The sequence below is a fragment of the Mycteria americana genome, chromosome 1, assembly GCF_035582795.1.
Source record: "Mycteria americana isolate JAX WOST 10 ecotype Jacksonville Zoo and Gardens chromosome 1, USCA_MyAme_1.0, whole genome shotgun sequence".
In the NCBI taxonomy this organism is placed as follows: domain Eukaryota; kingdom Metazoa; phylum Chordata; class Aves; order Ciconiiformes; family Ciconiidae; genus Mycteria; species Mycteria americana.
This window is the reverse complement of record NC_134365.1, coordinates 66996035-67012614: the sequence shown is the minus strand read 5'-3', so window position 1 is coordinate 67012614 and position 16580 is coordinate 66996035. Positions and strand designations below refer to the sequence as shown.

The 16580-nt window shown below is 40.9% G+C and overlaps 1 protein-coding gene across 1 annotated transcript in view; it reads right to left on the bottom strand.

The window, feature by feature from the left end:
* Nucleotides 1–717: 717 nt before the first annotated feature.
* PKP2 (plakophilin 2) overlaps nucleotides 718–16580 on the bottom strand; it is a 43995-nt gene continuing 28132 nt past the window's right edge. The window contains exons 7-13 of the mRNA XM_075503671.1: nucleotides 9581–9698; nucleotides 7917–8078; nucleotides 6865–7038; nucleotides 6101–6254; nucleotides 3625–3814; nucleotides 2554–2641; nucleotides 718–914 (exon numbers count right to left, since the gene is read on the bottom strand). Of these exons, the coding sequence (XP_075359786.1) occupies nucleotides 846–914; nucleotides 2554–2641; nucleotides 3625–3814; nucleotides 6101–6254; nucleotides 6865–7038; nucleotides 7917–8078; nucleotides 9581–9698 (955 nt within the window). The 3' untranslated portion in view covers nucleotides 718–845. The remainder of the gene's footprint in view (nucleotides 915–2553; nucleotides 2642–3624; nucleotides 3815–6100; nucleotides 6255–6864; nucleotides 7039–7916; nucleotides 8079–9580; nucleotides 9699–16580) is intronic.

Here is a 16580-nt window from a genome sequence, read left to right as displayed (position 1 = left end):
AAATGCAATTTTCTTAAAATAATCACTGAATCACCAGCAAATAACTCTTCCACCAATTAGCAAAAATGATGGGTCTAAGTTCAGCTCAAAGTGTCTGAAACATAGTGGTTCTAGTTAAAACCCTTTCTGGACACAGGGTATAAATTCCAACAGCCATGTGAGGGAGGATGAGAGGAGCAAGGGATGATGGATAAGACCTATGTAAAATTAGGTTTTTTGCTGTTGCTGATGAAATCTCAAAGGGAAGAGGCTTAAGAACCAGTGAGCACATGAATACAAGCAATAAAAAAATAGTCATTTTAACTTCATTGGTGCTTTTATAATGCAGGCAGTGAAACAGCTTCTTGTGTTTACTCACAGAGTCTGGAGATTCTTATTTAGCATGTGGGAAGAAAAAAAAGGGTGAAAAATTACTATGTCCTGAGCAGTACACTTGATGCTTACCCACTGTAGAAAACTACCTGTATAAAACAGTCTGAAAAGAATTTGCTGCCAATCAGCATTTCAAACCTCTCTGTATAAATGCCTGTTAGACTAAAGGCAGTCATCTGAAGCTCTGACTAGTGGTCAACCTGGATGAAACTTCACCTCAGACATCCTGAAGAATCCATCTTTGGTTATTCTTATATTGATATAAGCTTCTTAAATTGATATATACAGTGATAACAAGGTGATTAGGATGAAAAACACAAACCAGCTATCCTCTGGTCACTCAAGTCCTATACAAAATCAGCCTCTTTTTTCTGAGATACTTCCTGGTTCATGAAGGCAACACCAATCGCGTGAAGATAGTTATGTTAACTGATGTATGATCTCATCTGTCTTCAGTGGTGTTACGATCTGATTCAATCTTTTAGTGAGTTATAGGCTTTTGTGGTCCGGGCATTGATGAAATCCGCCTTCTTAAAGTCAGCCTTTGGAAGGAAAGAAACAGAATAATTCATTATCTTCAGTGCTGATTCTGCAAGGGAAGGGTGGGTTCAGCTGCCTAAAAGCTAGATATGGAGCCATGGTAGGGGTCCAGGCAGAGTCCTCTACAGTCAATAGCGACAGAACAGGCATCTCCCAGGAGTGACTCCGTTCAGTCTAAGATAGCTGAGATGAATCACTGGAGTTGCTCAACTCTCTCCACTGACTGTACAGGGAGCCTATTCTTCCAGCTCAGCTCTACAGACTCGGAAATCTTAGGTGACTCATGTCAGCTGAGATTAACCCTATCTGAACAAAGAGTACAGGGCAATGCCAAAATGACTCAGGATTTTATCAGTCTCATTTGATCTAGTGATTTCTGTTGCTTTATTAGACTGACTTTTCAAAAATGTCTAGACATTAGGTGGCCTCCAGTTTTTAGTACCGTACCTGGTGTCCCTAGGGGACCTGATTTGCAAAGGAACAGCAAGTAATCAGCATTTTTTGAAACTCAGATCTGACAAATGTGTCTTATATGCACACCCAAAGTACCAACAACTTCAGAAAATTCATATTGCTGACAGTATCAAATCCTGACAGTAAAGTCAGGAAAATGTAGTTGCAAAAAACCAGAGACAACTAAATCCAGTTAGAATTTATATGGGTACAGCACCCTTATTCTTGAATGCAGATTTCTGGTTTGTGGGGCAGTATACTGCTGAGTATAATTCAGTTACGCTAAGTAACTTTTTTTGGGCAAATTTCAACAAAAAAATCTACAGTTCTCCCTGACTTCTTTAAAGCTAGAAGCCTGCAGCTGCATTGTTCCTTTGTTAAGAAACAAGCCGACTAATAAATGCTAAAGGCTAGAGCTTGAAAAATGGAGTAGCTTTAGGTTATAGGGAATTTTAGGTGACAGAAATTCTGAACAGCAAGAAAACAAGGAATGAAAACAGTTTGAAATGCAGGTTCAAGGTAGGTAGGTGGTAGACAACCCAGCCGTGTGTTGAAAAAGCAGTCATAGAGCTTCAAAAGGAAAGAAACAAACTGGTTTGTTGGCTGAACCATGCCTGTCATTTTTTTGTTTGATTTTGACTGTGGCAGTAAATATTGCCAACACGTTTCCCAGGCCCTACCTTTTTGTCTGAAGATAAATAACACCTGGGCTCGCAGACCACACAAACAACAAGGAGAACAAAACTGCTCTGGTTTTAAAGTGGGAAGCTGCCTTGCTCTGCCTTTGCTTTTGCTGGCACCTTACGTCCTCTGTGTCAGGTTGGTTCAGTCAGCGGTGGACGGACACCTACTGCGTGTCACTTCTCACCATCCGACACTTCTGGCAGGCAGCAGCAATGTTTTTCATAAACTTTGCCAGTGCATATAAAAACCACAGAGGGAGAGAATATGAACACAGATGAGCAAAAATGAAAGCATGCATTACTTGTGCAGGATTTTGCATAAGTAATAGGAACACCAAATCCAGAGACAACTTGGAATCCTATCATAGCATAGGATTCTGTTTCTTAACAGTGAAACCTCCCTGTTTTTTAACAGCACAGAAGTGTTAAGGGCCCGGAGGACAAATGAGAGGGTTCTAGATCCAAAAGGACAGATTAAATGGCTTTGTTCTAACCCAGATCTTACCTTTTTGTAAGCACTGTGGAGATCGGCATGTGACCACAAGGAGTAGAGGAGGACTGAAGCAGCCTTACTAGCTTTGCTGAACATATTACTGCAATTTTGTGAAAAGTATGATAAAACATGTTTAAATTCCCACTTCATAATCACAGTGCATGTGCAGACTTCAGAAAACGTAACCTCGTAGCATTTTTTTCTGTCTCTCTCTCCTCCGAAATGCTATTTTACTGCTCTTTAGGTACTCTAGCACATTTCATGCTGTCCTGACTACTGAAACAAATGCTACGTACCTCCCTGCTCCACTCATTCTTCAAAATCAGAGAGAAACGAAATACTCTATAGCCTTCATCTTAGAGCAGCTATCATACTGTTCCTATTCAACTGAGGAAAATACACCTCAGCATAACAAGCATTCGAAAGGATCTTTCCAGCAGGTAAAATCTCTGGTTAGTTAGATAGGATTTAAACCATTCAGAGCCTCATGGGGCTTCCTTTACTGAGATGAATTTCCTCTTTTATTTTGTAAAAAGAGAGGAAGGCAAACAGAATAATTATTCATATTCAGAAAGCATGAATTATTCTCTTTTAAATAAACATTGGTTGCATGTGATTACATAGTAAATAATGATTAAAGGAAATTCAACATCTATTATCTAAAACGCCCCTTTAGAAATACTTTTTAAGTACAGCTCTATAAAATGTATCTCTGCACTTTTCTGCTAAAGATTATCAGGGCTGTGTTACAAAGAACAGGAAATATATAAACTTCCTGGGGACATATAAGATCTGATGGTCAGCCACTATATCTATTAGAATATAGATAATATTGTGCCATCATCTTCTGAGGAACTATTTAAAATACTGGAACATGGCCAATTTAGCTGTGGATGGAACAGTTGTTATAAGAGATTTTTCTGTATTTCCCAATATGTGCCATTCCATTCATATCACGATCACTTGTTTAAGCTGTCCTGTACCTTAAGATGCAGGGGTTTTCCTCCCAAGTGGCAGAGGTTGCAGTTTCTTTTTTCCCCAGGGAAAGGAGGAGGGGGAGGGAAGGCTTCTCAGCCATCTTACCTGTCATTCATGCTGATGGTAATAATCTTTGGTAGGCCATCAGCACTCAGGAGAAGCCGTGCATTGTGAGAACTGCTCTGTGTCAAGTTGTACAAGGTGTAGCAGATGGACGCTGTGGTTTCACAGACAATATCAGACCCCGGGACAGACTCGGGCAGTATCGAGATCAAATCAGGCAAAACTTCTCTAGCTACAAGTTGGAAGAGAGACAAGCAACTCCATTACTAACAGGTGCAGATTTATCTAGGGGTCCTACAAGCAAGACCTTACTCCTCCCATTATCACCTATCAGGGTGCTGTGTGCTCCCACAACAGAGTCATGGCTTCAAACCTGCATTATATCCCCACAATTTAGGTTAAGCTGCATCCGCGCTAAATCAGACAGTACGTATTTTACCTCTTATACACAATACATTAATACAGTGTTCTGTAGTGAGGCCACTAGGCATGTGCTAGCAGCAGGCTGCCACTTGCTGAGGAACCCTGCGTGTCCTATAGGTAATCATGGGTATAGTGATATACAGCAAACTGAGAAAGGGTGACTACAGCACAACTGTTAGTGCTGAACTTGTCAGTGGCCGGCTATAAGGGGGTGCACACACTCGGACCTTCTGAGCTGGTGTCTAAACTATGTATTTGAAGAAGAACGTCCTATTCTGAAGTCTTTCCCTACTCAAGAAACACCGCATCCCTTTGACCACACTGATGTGACCCTACCAGCCCACCAAACAGCAAACAACAGCTCTGGACGGCAGCTGAGTCCTGCTGTATACTGTGAGATCTGTGCCGCGTGGACCAGAGCTGACGGAGAAAATTAAAGCAATAGGTCATAGCCAGCTGCTCCCACCGTAAGAAGGAGCACTGGGCAATAGTTTGGGGCATTTCTGGCCATGCTCCCTTCTGTAACCAGTGCATCACCTGGACAGAGTGCTTTGCTCTGCGTGGGTTCTGTTCATTCCTCTGGATGGGTGTGTGACAAGGTTCATGTATATTGAGATTAAATTACGCGCAATTTAGAGAAGGACCTTTAAAACTGGATGAACCACTTGCTATGCTAAGTATCAGTCAAAGCAATTATGTCAGACATGATAGCCCATTTTTTCTTCCACTGGTAAATCAAGAAAGGTGATTTTTAGAAAGTATACCTCTGGCAGTGTCTTGAAAACATCTGTTCAGAACAAATGTTATTTTTTCAAGTAAAATAGGAAATTTTCTGATGTTTTTCAATCATTTAACTTTTGGAGATGTTTTATATTAAATTAATCTCAATTTCATATCAAACATTTATTTTGCTTGCTAAATGTAGACACTTTCTCTAGGAAACAGTATGCCCTTCCAAATGTTTTCCTTTGGCCAAAATTATTTGGAGAATTTGACCTGAATACACATGTTTTTAGTCAACCAAAAAGAACACCTTTTCATGGAGAAAAGGTTCACCTGAAATTTCCCCGGTTCTTCCTACTATTAGTAAAGCAAGAAAATGACTGTGAACCTGCAAGATGAAGTACCTTCCTCCAAAGCTTCATGCTATTCTGTCTTTCCCACATTCTTTCATAAACTATTTTCCTGCTGTAAGCCCAACTTCTTCTTCTCAGGTTAATTCCTAGTATTTCTGGGGGATTCGCAATTGTAATTTTTAACACCATACAGATTATCCCTTTGAAATCAGCCTAACAGCATATTATAGTATTTTCATTAATAGGGAATGTTCTCTAAGGACTAAACAGTGCCCAGGAGACTATTCTGCAGAATTCTGAAAGTTAATCTGTCCCATGAACCAGCTATATCCCTGTAATTTCCCCTTCCCCCTCTGGTGGGAACACAGAAATGGACAACAAATGATGTGAATTTATTTTATCCTATCAGTAGGAAAAAATTTCATATATACATTAAGTTGAAATAAAAATACTCAGAATAGAAATGGCTTCTGATGTGAAAATAATTATAAAAGTTTACGAGTAAGGTCCTCCAAAGAGTTTGAACTATTTTCTCTATAGCATCTTCTATTCTCAAAAAACTTACACAGGAAAACTGTGCGAGCTGCAAGCTTCCAAAGCTTTGTGTCTAAAAGAAGAGAATATTATTTTCGCCAGAAGAATTGGAGATGTTCTATGATTTCTCCCAAAGGATTACAAAGCTGTGGCAGCACAGAACTCAGCACTCACCTTCCTTTGCCCTATTTTAAGCAAAAGAAAAACTCCCTCTCCAAATCTGTGTAGGTTTTACTTCCATTATGTATTTTCTGAAAGTAACATCAATGGAAGTATCTGATGAGGAATACACAATTTAGACAAAACTTGAGGTTAGCGTCTTTCTTAGGCAAAACTCTTTATTTTCAGCCCTGTATAATGACTGCAAGTATCTGACCTAAAAACCCACTTGGTTTTTTTCCACACTTTTTTATTTAAAGAAGGAAAGCTTAACATAAAGAGAACAGAGAAAGCAAGCCCAAGAGACAATGTTAGTCTTTGCTCACCTATATCACTTTGCAGAGAGGTGTTGCGAGACAAGTTCCTGAGCAGTGAGACTGCTGTCTTCTTTACTGTTGGGTGGCTTACATGCAGCATAGTTCGAATACTTGGAAGGCCATTTGCCTTCTGAACAACAGTCCGGGCCACCGCAAACGGCATCTGTTATAAGGCATGTGGCAATAGTGTGTCATTACCATGAATGTACAGCCTGATAAACAACCGCAGCAGCCTCTCTACATCAGTTTAAGCACGTTTAAAATAGTTTCAATGCAGAGCTACATATGAGCTGCAACAGAAGAGGAAGGTGATATAAAAGAAGTTTCGAGCCCTCTTTCTCCCATGTGCCCTTTGGCCAGTTCCTCAGCCAAAACATGACAGAGGTCATTAGTTTCTTCGCCATGAAAGTGATCGGTGGTTGTGTCAGAGCCTTCTTCTCCCCATGGGACTCATTATGTTCCACAAAACGCACTTTTTTTTGTGCTTTTAACATCTACTTATCCCTCATTGTGTAATGAATAGGCAAAATGCCACACGTGGAGATGTACAAAGAGCGAGAGGAAGCAGTCCCCATATTTGCCAAGCAAGAAATAGCTACGCTGCCAGATATGATTTTCCCTTCAGTGTTCGATTTCCTTGATCATGTCTGTGAGACAGTGACTTGTCAGTGGTTACCTGATCTCAGTGCTGTGGGCGTGTTGCACTCCAGCCCTAAACTCTATGCATTCACATTAAGAACTAAACGACAAGCAAAAGAAAAAAGCTGACTTACTGGTCCAGTGCCAGCTGTGAGGTTCTGAAGAGCTCCCAGGGATGCTTCCTGGGTATAGTTTCTGGTACTCTTTGCTATTAAGGAGAGATATATCCTAATCAGTGTGGAATGCCAGAGCGATTCAACACCTCTGGGATTGCTCTTTTCCTCAGGTAGTGGGGTGTCCTGCTGCTTCTAAACATGTAAACAGATCAAGCCTTTAGAAACAGTGACCTCATATGACTTAATGCATCACAAGCCAAACTAGCCATTTCGTAACTCTCTATGACCACATTATTTGCAGATCAGCAAGTTGTGAACTCAAATGACAATGTGTAAAATCTCAATAGTTAATTATACTGGCCACTCCATCCAAAAAGAGGATATAGGTATGGTGGAAGCTGCTTCTCATCTCTCAGCAACTGACACTAGGGGCCGAGGCCAAGGAGAAACAGAAATGGCCAGCTAGAGTTGTACTGTGGATGGAACAGGAGAAGGCAGAATACGCTCCAGCAAAACTAATAGATGGGGAAGGGTCATCGATCCTTTTCTTTTGGTTTCCCCCTCCCCTGATACCTGTTTTCTCTCCAACAATTCCCAGTTGCCAGAATATTTTTGATCTGTACCACACGGCATCAAAAGAAGAGGTCTTGACATAGCCCAAAAGCCAGCAAGTCATGGAAGTGGCAAGTCACCTTGTGCTGGTTTCACTGGTGAAACCATCGCAGTGCCCACTGCGATGGGCATCCATCCATCACAAGCGCCCGGTAGGGCGCTTGCACAATTGCCGCACACGGTACAGATAACACTTAGATCCACCAGAGGGGATGAAACCGAGTGGCAGTATTCCTCAGCTAATGAAACAGTGAATTGCTATGCCATTTTCACCATCAGCAGCTGAACAAGATAATGGGTGTTAGGAAAGGCTATCGATAAATTTGCATTTTTGGGGCAAGTAAGTGTCACGCTACCCGATACATCAATAACAGATTGTTAAGTAGATTACAGCCTTATTCTCCAGAAGTTGCTACAACTGATTAACAAAACAAGATGTAACTAAACACGTGCTTTACCTCTTTTACTTTTCTGCTGCGTGTTCCAAAACAGCCCGGTGTTTTATCATTGCTAGAAATATTTCTTCTTTGCATATATATGCTCTGGGCATAGGTCTCAGGGAGCTCTATCTCTAGTTGGTAGGAAAGATTGTGAAGAATGCACACACAGTTCTCTGTGGCCTAAAATAACAAAAGAATAGAAATCTTGAAAGCTTTGGCATGTGTTGAAGGGACATGTATAGACATGGGAAGAGCCTTCATTTTTGGATCTTCAACAACTAACTGCAGAGCTTCTAATGGCTTACAGAAGAGCTAGTTTTCCTGCCAGTGATCCACAAGACTGCATTTACACTGATAAATTAAACATGCCCTGGGATGCTCCTGAGCACTGAGGCCAACTGGCACACAGGGCTTGCCTTCGGAGCGGGGTGCATGCCTGTTGGAAATGGTCCTGGGACATTATAATTCCTGAATTGTGCCTGGGAATTGTTTGGGCGAGTGCTACTTGGCACAGACTAGAAGTGTGCCAAGGAATGTTTAAGAGCTTAAGAGTAAAGATGATCACATACACACCGCCGTAGAGTCAGCAAAAGGAAAGCTTTGCATCTTTCCTAAGGAAGAAGCACTTTGCTGTGGTAGAATGCTTTTTTAAATCAGATGTGCCCTTCTGGGCATGGCTAAGGTCAGGTCTACAATTTCTGAGTGATGAGCCTAGTGGCAAATAGCTTTATTACCAGTTCCTCCTTTTTTGAAAGTAAAAAAGGAATGAGTGGTTTTAAGACAAAATGCAGCAGGGAGCTATTGGCACAAGTGTAACGTGCTGGAATCTCCCTGAAGCTAATGGCACTGAATACAGGGACATGGAGAAGCTCAAGTAACTAATCCCAGAACAGAGCTATAAATGTGCAGTAATTACCACTACACAGCACAAGTTATAGCAGGCACGCTAGAAGTGCCCCACAGGCTACGGCTAACCTTCTCATAAGTGACAGCTGGTCTTCTCACCCAACTTCACCCGGCTAAAAGGCAAGCATCTAGTCTAAGCAATGTTCAGGGTTCATCTGCAATCAGTGGTGGGAGGAAGAGAAGGAGAGGAGCTGGCTTCTGGAGGTGTCCACGTCCTTGTAGTTACTGGCTTAGGCAGAATGTATGACTTCTAAAAAACTTGGGAAAATCAGTCTCATTCTAAGTGATGCAAGCTCCTTAATTATACTGCCACCCAAAGAGATTTAGGTTCTTCATTTTCTAAGGGATATATAGCACTAAATATACAGGAAAGTAACCACATTAATTTTTTAAGCTTCTAGCTAGCTAGCTCCCTGAGACAACTAAAAAGGTAATATCTGACTCTTTAGGTGTTTCAGTATCTCTGAAAGCTGTGACTTCATGTCACATTTAAAAAAAAAGACAGAAGTGTCTAGGTGATTCTAGGTGATTTCAGAATTTCTGGTGATTCTGAAAATGTTTTCCCAAAGCTAAGGTATGTCATTCTTTTAGATTGCAGGATAAAAAAAACACTTCAGAAAGCTTCTTACTGGACTTTCATCTTTGGTGACAGTTCTAAAAGCCCTGGAAATAAGTTTGGCCGTTACATCACAACTGTTTCTGAACATTGGTTTCTAAAAAAAAAATGTTCTCCTAGCAATTTCCCCTAGGAAAAGACCTTTCATCTCAAAGAATACCTTGTCATTAGGCTCGTGGTCTGCAATAGCTCCTTGAATATAATACACAAGAGAATCAATCAAGCCGTCACATTCTCTCATCTTTTTCCTTCCTTCTGGGCCGGCAGAGCTCATGTTTCTGTGCAGGAAGGAATACGTTGGTGAGAAAAGATTTAGTCAAAGATATTTCCTTGTGCTCCTCTGACAAACTTTTCCAGCTAAATCTTAAAAGATACTGAAGTTAAGGTTGACTGCTTCCTTTTTGTAAGATAATCTGAGCCTCTGCTAAGTAAAACTTTCACTTCAGTGCACTCCCAAACAGGAACAAATACTCCAGAAAAACAAACTGTTGCGTTCGTATGGATAAGGTAAGACCCGACTCAAATCTGCATCTCAAAGTTGAATTAATCCTTTTCAAACAGTCAAACACAGTGGACTTTTTTCCCGTTATTCCATTTGTAGTTGTATTTTTAATATTTGGGACAGTAGCTATGTCAAAATATCAGAGGAAAGATACCTGTAAAATTTTCCATGCACACAAATGTCCTTTAGCATTTACCTACACCAAACCAGTTCTTCATCCGAGATGACCCATCCATGGACACATGTTCTGAGAGTTTTAGCAACATTTGTACATTAACACGTAAAGGTAACCGATGTCAGTTACGAGGCCAAATTCAGGTGGCACTTCATGCCCACGTGGGAATGCTCTGAGGGGTGCTAGCGGGCAGAGGGGACGCGAACGCAGCCGAGCCGGTAGGTCGGAGCAGCAGCCCAGCCCCACCGCTGGGCGAGAGGCTGAGGGGATGGATCGCGAGGCGGCTGCCGCTGCCATCGCTGCCAGACTAGCAGCGTGAGAACTACGAAACGTGCGAGGACAAGGAAGAGGAAAAAATACACCGTGCTCAGCCGATTCCCAGCTTCCCAGAGAAACTGCTGGCATCTAAGCAGAAAAAAGCTGAAGCCGCCAGAAGCTGCTCAGTCAGAGAGGGAAATGCCAGCTGCCTTCTGCAGTTCTACCACAGTGGCTCGGACACAGCTCTGCACGCTTTCTGCTTCCTCCAGACCCAAAGGAAGCCTGGCTTTCAAGTAACATTTTCTGTGCTTTGCGGTAACCCAAGTAACGACTTGCAAATGAATTATGAAAGTGATTTCAAAACTCTTGAAAAGCCAAACACACACTTGCTGCTTGAAGTTTGGCTCTAAATAAGCTACTGATTTCCAGGGAAGTAACAACACTTACAATTTTGGGGTATAATTATTTTTACAACTGAACAAACTCTGAATTATGGAATGCTGGAATTATAAACCTAGGCCTCATTATTTTGGACTCCCACAGCTCTGCTGGCCAGAAGGCTGCACGTAGTATCACATTCCAGCTTCTTTGTTTGAAATAACATTAAATATAACCCCATCTTAGCATCCATCACAAACAGAGAGGGACATGTTCCTTTAGATGGTTTCAGGGTGTTTATTTTGCATGCTTGCTTTACCCACTGGAAATTACAATGGTTTAAAATGTTATTAACAACAAAGCCAGTAAGGTACAGCTTTAAACTTTCCTGTGGCTTACGACTGTAAAATGAATGTAGTGTTTTATATACTGTCAATGCAGTTGTTCTGTTTTTTTGCCCCAGGAAGTATATATTCAGATTAAATACTAATGCATTGTAATTATAGTTTTACTTTAGGTCATGCTATGAGGTTAACCATATCTCTATCTATGAGTTCATTTATTCTCTCATGGAATTATATATCACAGAATCAATATTCAGATTCCTCAATATGGCCTACTATAGACATCACTTTGGAATTTCATTTCACCTATATATGTCACATTTGAGGCATGTCACCCTTTCATGTGTTTGTGGTTATACTGACAGAAATGTACATGCTACAGCCCTTATAGCGCATAGCAAAAATAGTTTCTGAGGCACACAGACTAAAAATACTATTAAAAGATAAGCGTGGAATTTCCCTCGCCAAAGACACTTCAGCCGATACAGTATTTCGTTTTGTCACAGCTCATTATCCTAAAAATCCCATAACTTTTGACAACTACCATCATGCTGAACGGCTGTGCGAGGAGAGGCCATCACCTGGCCTTGCTGTCTGGCATGAATACGGTAGGGCACATAGCTTTACAGCTCAGGAGGCAGAGAAGAGCCTGAATCAGAGGCACTGTCCTGTTCTGCAAAGGAAATGAATTACTGAACTCTGTTGCATTAAGAAGCTGATGCTCAGCAGTTCATCCGACCAGAGATACCAGCGTGTGTCTGTGTGCGCGTCTGTACGCGTATGGCCACTCCATTCTCCACCTTTCCCTGCTTCCTTATCACCACAACGCGGACTGGGAAGGGAAGAGCTTCTGCTCTCCCACTCGCCCAATTATAGTTGTAACCACCTTACTCCGAATAGGGTCAGAGTTGGTTGGAAGGCAGAGAACAGCATTTCAGGTAGAACCTCAGTTGGTAGTTTAAGTTTGTTTGCTAATTGAAGCTCGAGAAATTCCAGGAAATAAAAATAGTATTAGATAGGGAAAAAATAAATGTTTCTGAGAATTGTCACAGAAAGGTAAATTTAAAAAAAAATTTTGAAACTATGGCAACGTTTTGCTTAGAAAATTGCAAAACTGATTTCATCTTGGCTTCCTAAGATTTGAGGTTCCTGACAACTGGAACACCTCCCTCTGGGCTCAGGAGTTGGAGTCTCTTGTAGTGGAGCTCCTGGAGGCCTTGAAATACTCAGTGCTTGGGCAACTGCCATGGGTGGGCTGGCCCAGTATTGTGGCTTGTGGCAACCCCCATGGTGAGACTTCAGGGCTACCTAGAAATCTTCAAGTCTGCTGTTTAAGTTTGTTTTACTTGCATTTCACCAGAAGTATACTGAGGCAAATACATCCATGGAAAAAAGGAGTCAAGATCAGGAGTCTTCTCAGAAAAACTCTTCTGCTACCCAATTTCTGATATCTCTACCCTGCATTGGTATTGAATGGCTGGGAGAATGCAGCATGGAGAGAACGTAGCCTTAGGGAGCTGCTTGTAGGGATGCTCTCCTTTGAATGACTCAGAACTTACATTTTGGCATCATCTAACTATTAAAAATCTCTGACTTCTGGCATGCTTAGATACGGTAATCCTGGTGACATGCCCAAACTATACCACATGCATCGTATCTATCTACGTGCCTCATTCATCTCATCCCATATTTGCTGCTTCTGTTCTCTCTTGCACGTATGCACGGTATAACTATGTCTGTAACTGAAATAGCCGTTTGCCCAGATTCTTGTGACATTTGTGGAGGATCAGCCAGTTCCCTATTGGGAAATATTGTTTTGATCCAGAGATGCGAGGTAAATACAAAGAAATGCAGCATAGTAAAATCAAGTGCGATTTTCAAAGAAACAGAACGATAATATATGTTCAGTTAGATTGCAAATGGCACCAAATGAACGGGATGCTGCCTTTAAGCCAGCAGTGAGTCACACACTGGCAGACTATGTTGGAAAAGGTTTTTGCACTGCTGTGAATGATCCACACAACTGATAAGAAGAGGGCTTTTGCTCCTGGGACTTGTTCTGCTAAAAGTGGTAATTCGAATTTAACTCAATTACGTGATAACAATTTCCTGATGTAGTTCGGGAAATTCTATTCCCTTCGTGCCCTACACAGTTCAAAAATGCAACAGGGAGGGAAAGGTATCTGGGGACCTACTTAGTAACTACAGGCGCCAGGCTGCAAGCTGCTTGCTGGAAATAACAAAATTTATTTCAGGAATTGGGGGAGCAGATAAACTGAAGAGGACGCAAGAGAAGATAAGAACGGATGGAAATAAACTTAAAGGAATGGCAACGCTATGCAAGAGGCCTTGGTTCAAAGACTTGTTATCATCAGTCATTTGTTTTATGTTCTCTCTTAGAAGCTTCCATTATGAAATTGAGTTGCCATTACGCTTTTCAACACACGGTGAGAGCTTTGGATTCACTTCTCTCCGGAGCAAATGGAAGTAGATGCTCACACAGCCTCCTGGTCTGAAGCACATTGATACTACTTCCTCCAACTACAGCTTTCCACCATCCTTGTGGGTCACTGTGTAATTCACAAAGAGCTTAAAAGGGAGCTGGGACAGACAAAGCGTGAAAAATAATGAAAAAGGAAGAGTTATTTCTGTTTTACTGACTGGGGAACCAGGAACAGAGAGGTTAGCTGACTTTTCTGGACACAGTTGTGTAGAAAGTTTTGAAGAACTAGGATACATAAGGCCACAGGATGCTCCAGTTACAGAGCAATTAAAAAGGAGGACTCTGTAATGAAACACAGCAGTTGCGATCGCTAGCTCCAACACTTAAATTAAATGTTTTGCAGCAGGAAATGTGACCACTAAAAATAAATTTTGGAAAGTTCAGCATTGCAGAACTTTTGGGAAGAGGTATTTCAAGGTAAAAATGGAACAAGATCATTATCAGCTTTCAAGGTATAATACAGACAGCCTTCTACTAAGCCATCCTTTTAATCAGAGGAAGAGTCATGCCAGAAATTCACTTATGCATATAGATAATATTCAAAACCATATATTCTGCATGCTGTTGGCATCTTGCCCTTTCAGACTCAGAGAAGGAGTATGGAGGAGGAGGCTAAGTATCTTGAAGGTTTCTACCCATTTGTATTGGAACAGGAGACAGAACTGTTACGTGTAGGACTTTCAGGCCAAGAAAAAGTGACTTTACCTTTAAAATCCAACAAGACTTGTCTGCAAAAATCTTGAAGTGTCAGAAGCAAGGCTTTAAGACAAATTACAGAGCTAGAGAATGGGATTAACAAATCCTTCTAACATCAGACTTCCTTATCAGTGACTGCATACACTGACACAGGCAGCCGCGATTCAGGACTCCACAATACTTCTGGCAATAATGGGTTACGAGAACAGGGAGTGTTCTGGTCATTCACTCATTCCAGTGTTAGTACCTGCAATATTATCTGCTAGATGTGGATTCACTTCTCCTCCTGAAATTCTGTCAAAGAGGATGAAGAGAACTTTAATTTATTAGTTGCTAACTGTGTGGCACAGCGCATATGCCCATATCAGATGACAGTGTTAGATTTGGACTGTGGGTGTCCCTTTCAGTCAATAGGTGCATGTAAAGTTTTGAAAACAAGTTTTGGCATTCTTCTATAACAAAATACTGTACTATGCATAACGTATTGCACTTCAAAGTACTATTTTTACTCTGCAATAGAAGCTGCAGGCTATAGACTTTATCAACATGCACAGCAAACATATTAGTATTACAAAAGGGAAGTCTAATTACAGATTTATATTCTGACAAATATATATACTTTTTAACCATCTTCCTTAGTAACATCATTCCCTCAGTGCACAGTTCTTTTACTTTGTGGTGTGCTTTTCTTTTAGTTTTCAGCATTTCTTTGTGCAGAGATTTTTTTTTAAATTAATACATAAGGAAGGATTACTTCTAGTGACCTAATTTGGGAGGTGTGTTAATTTCCAATAAAGAGACGCAAACTGATTAATCTTAACAATCTCAAATATTTGGTCTGTACAAATACGGTAAGCCTCATTAAAAACTATTCTCTGCTAGAAAGTATGTTGGCAATCCTGCAGATCAACCTCACTTGTGAATTTTCAAGGCCTTCTTGTTCTAACTAAAATTTTCGGTGTTCAAGCTCTTAAAAATGAGCAGGACTAGAATATGGGCATCATATTTTTAAAATAGGTAATGTATCCTTGAGCATCTAGATAAGGGCGGTTTGAGAGACTTTTCATTAAGGCTGCAGAGCTAACCGCAGCTCTGGAGCAGCCCCACTCACTGACTTTCTGTACGGAGTAAGGTATGTTCAGAATCTACTTGTATTTAATTTAAAACAACCCAGCTACTGTTACGCCTTATTTGTCACATATCAAGTCACGTCAAGTTGCTGCAACAAGCTCACGAAGAGTAATACCACGCTCAAACTGAGAATGACCACGTGCCCCCGTTGGCTGGCTCGTAGGGAAGAGCCGGTTCCAGAATCCAAACGCAGGAGAGGAGCAGGTCATGCCGCCTCAGAGCGGCACACCTGACAGCCAGACCGGTTCCTGTACAAAAGCAGCTTGGGCTAATTAATATGAAAAGAGACAACCTGCTTCATTTCATAGACAACACCGCTAGTGTTAGCTGGAGAGATTTCATTATGGGTAGTTAATGTTTCTCTGTATTTGCTTTTGAGCCATCAGAGTAAATAGAATTTAATTATTACTTAGAGATTAAGTTAATTAGTAGTTGTGGGCTGACAGGAGTTCCTGCAGAAAAAGGTGCTTTAGTGTTGAGTATTTTGTATAGCTAACAATTCATTTGTCTTCTGAAACCACATGAGTCAGATACAGAGCTGTTTACACAGTAAAAATTCATGCAATACAGATACAACTACTCTGCTATAGGACATATTAGCAAAGCAGGTATATGTACGGCAAAACCGGGCAGCTTCCCAGCCTCTAAATTTCAAATTTAATTCCTTGCACTTTACTAAGAAGAGTTTAAAACTCAGGCTGTGCCTTTGCACTCATACATTACTCATTAATTATTTCAAACTATGTCCTTTCATGTGTTTTTGAATGTGTAAACAAAAGACATGCATCCCTGATACTCATATTTGCATTTACTTAACGTGCAATGACTTTGAACTCACAAAGGGCCACAGTTTTATGGATTGTTATTTTTAAAGGTGTTTTTATTAAAGATGTGATTTTTATACTTCAGTCATTTAGGGGTGTGTTTACTGAGGCCTTTTGTGTTTCTCTGTAGTAGCTGCTACCATGTTCATGAGGCTATTAGCTGATTGCAGTAGTAAATATACAACTGTAAATCTATTTGTCCACCCCATGGCTGCAGCCTGGCCTCAATTTCCTTGTGCAAAAAGTTGGACAGGGCTTACTTGGGTTTAAAAAATGGCTTTTTCCTAATTTAGGTTAAGTCGTTTTCCAATCAGTTTAGCTATAGATTATGATACATCAAAGTAAGCAT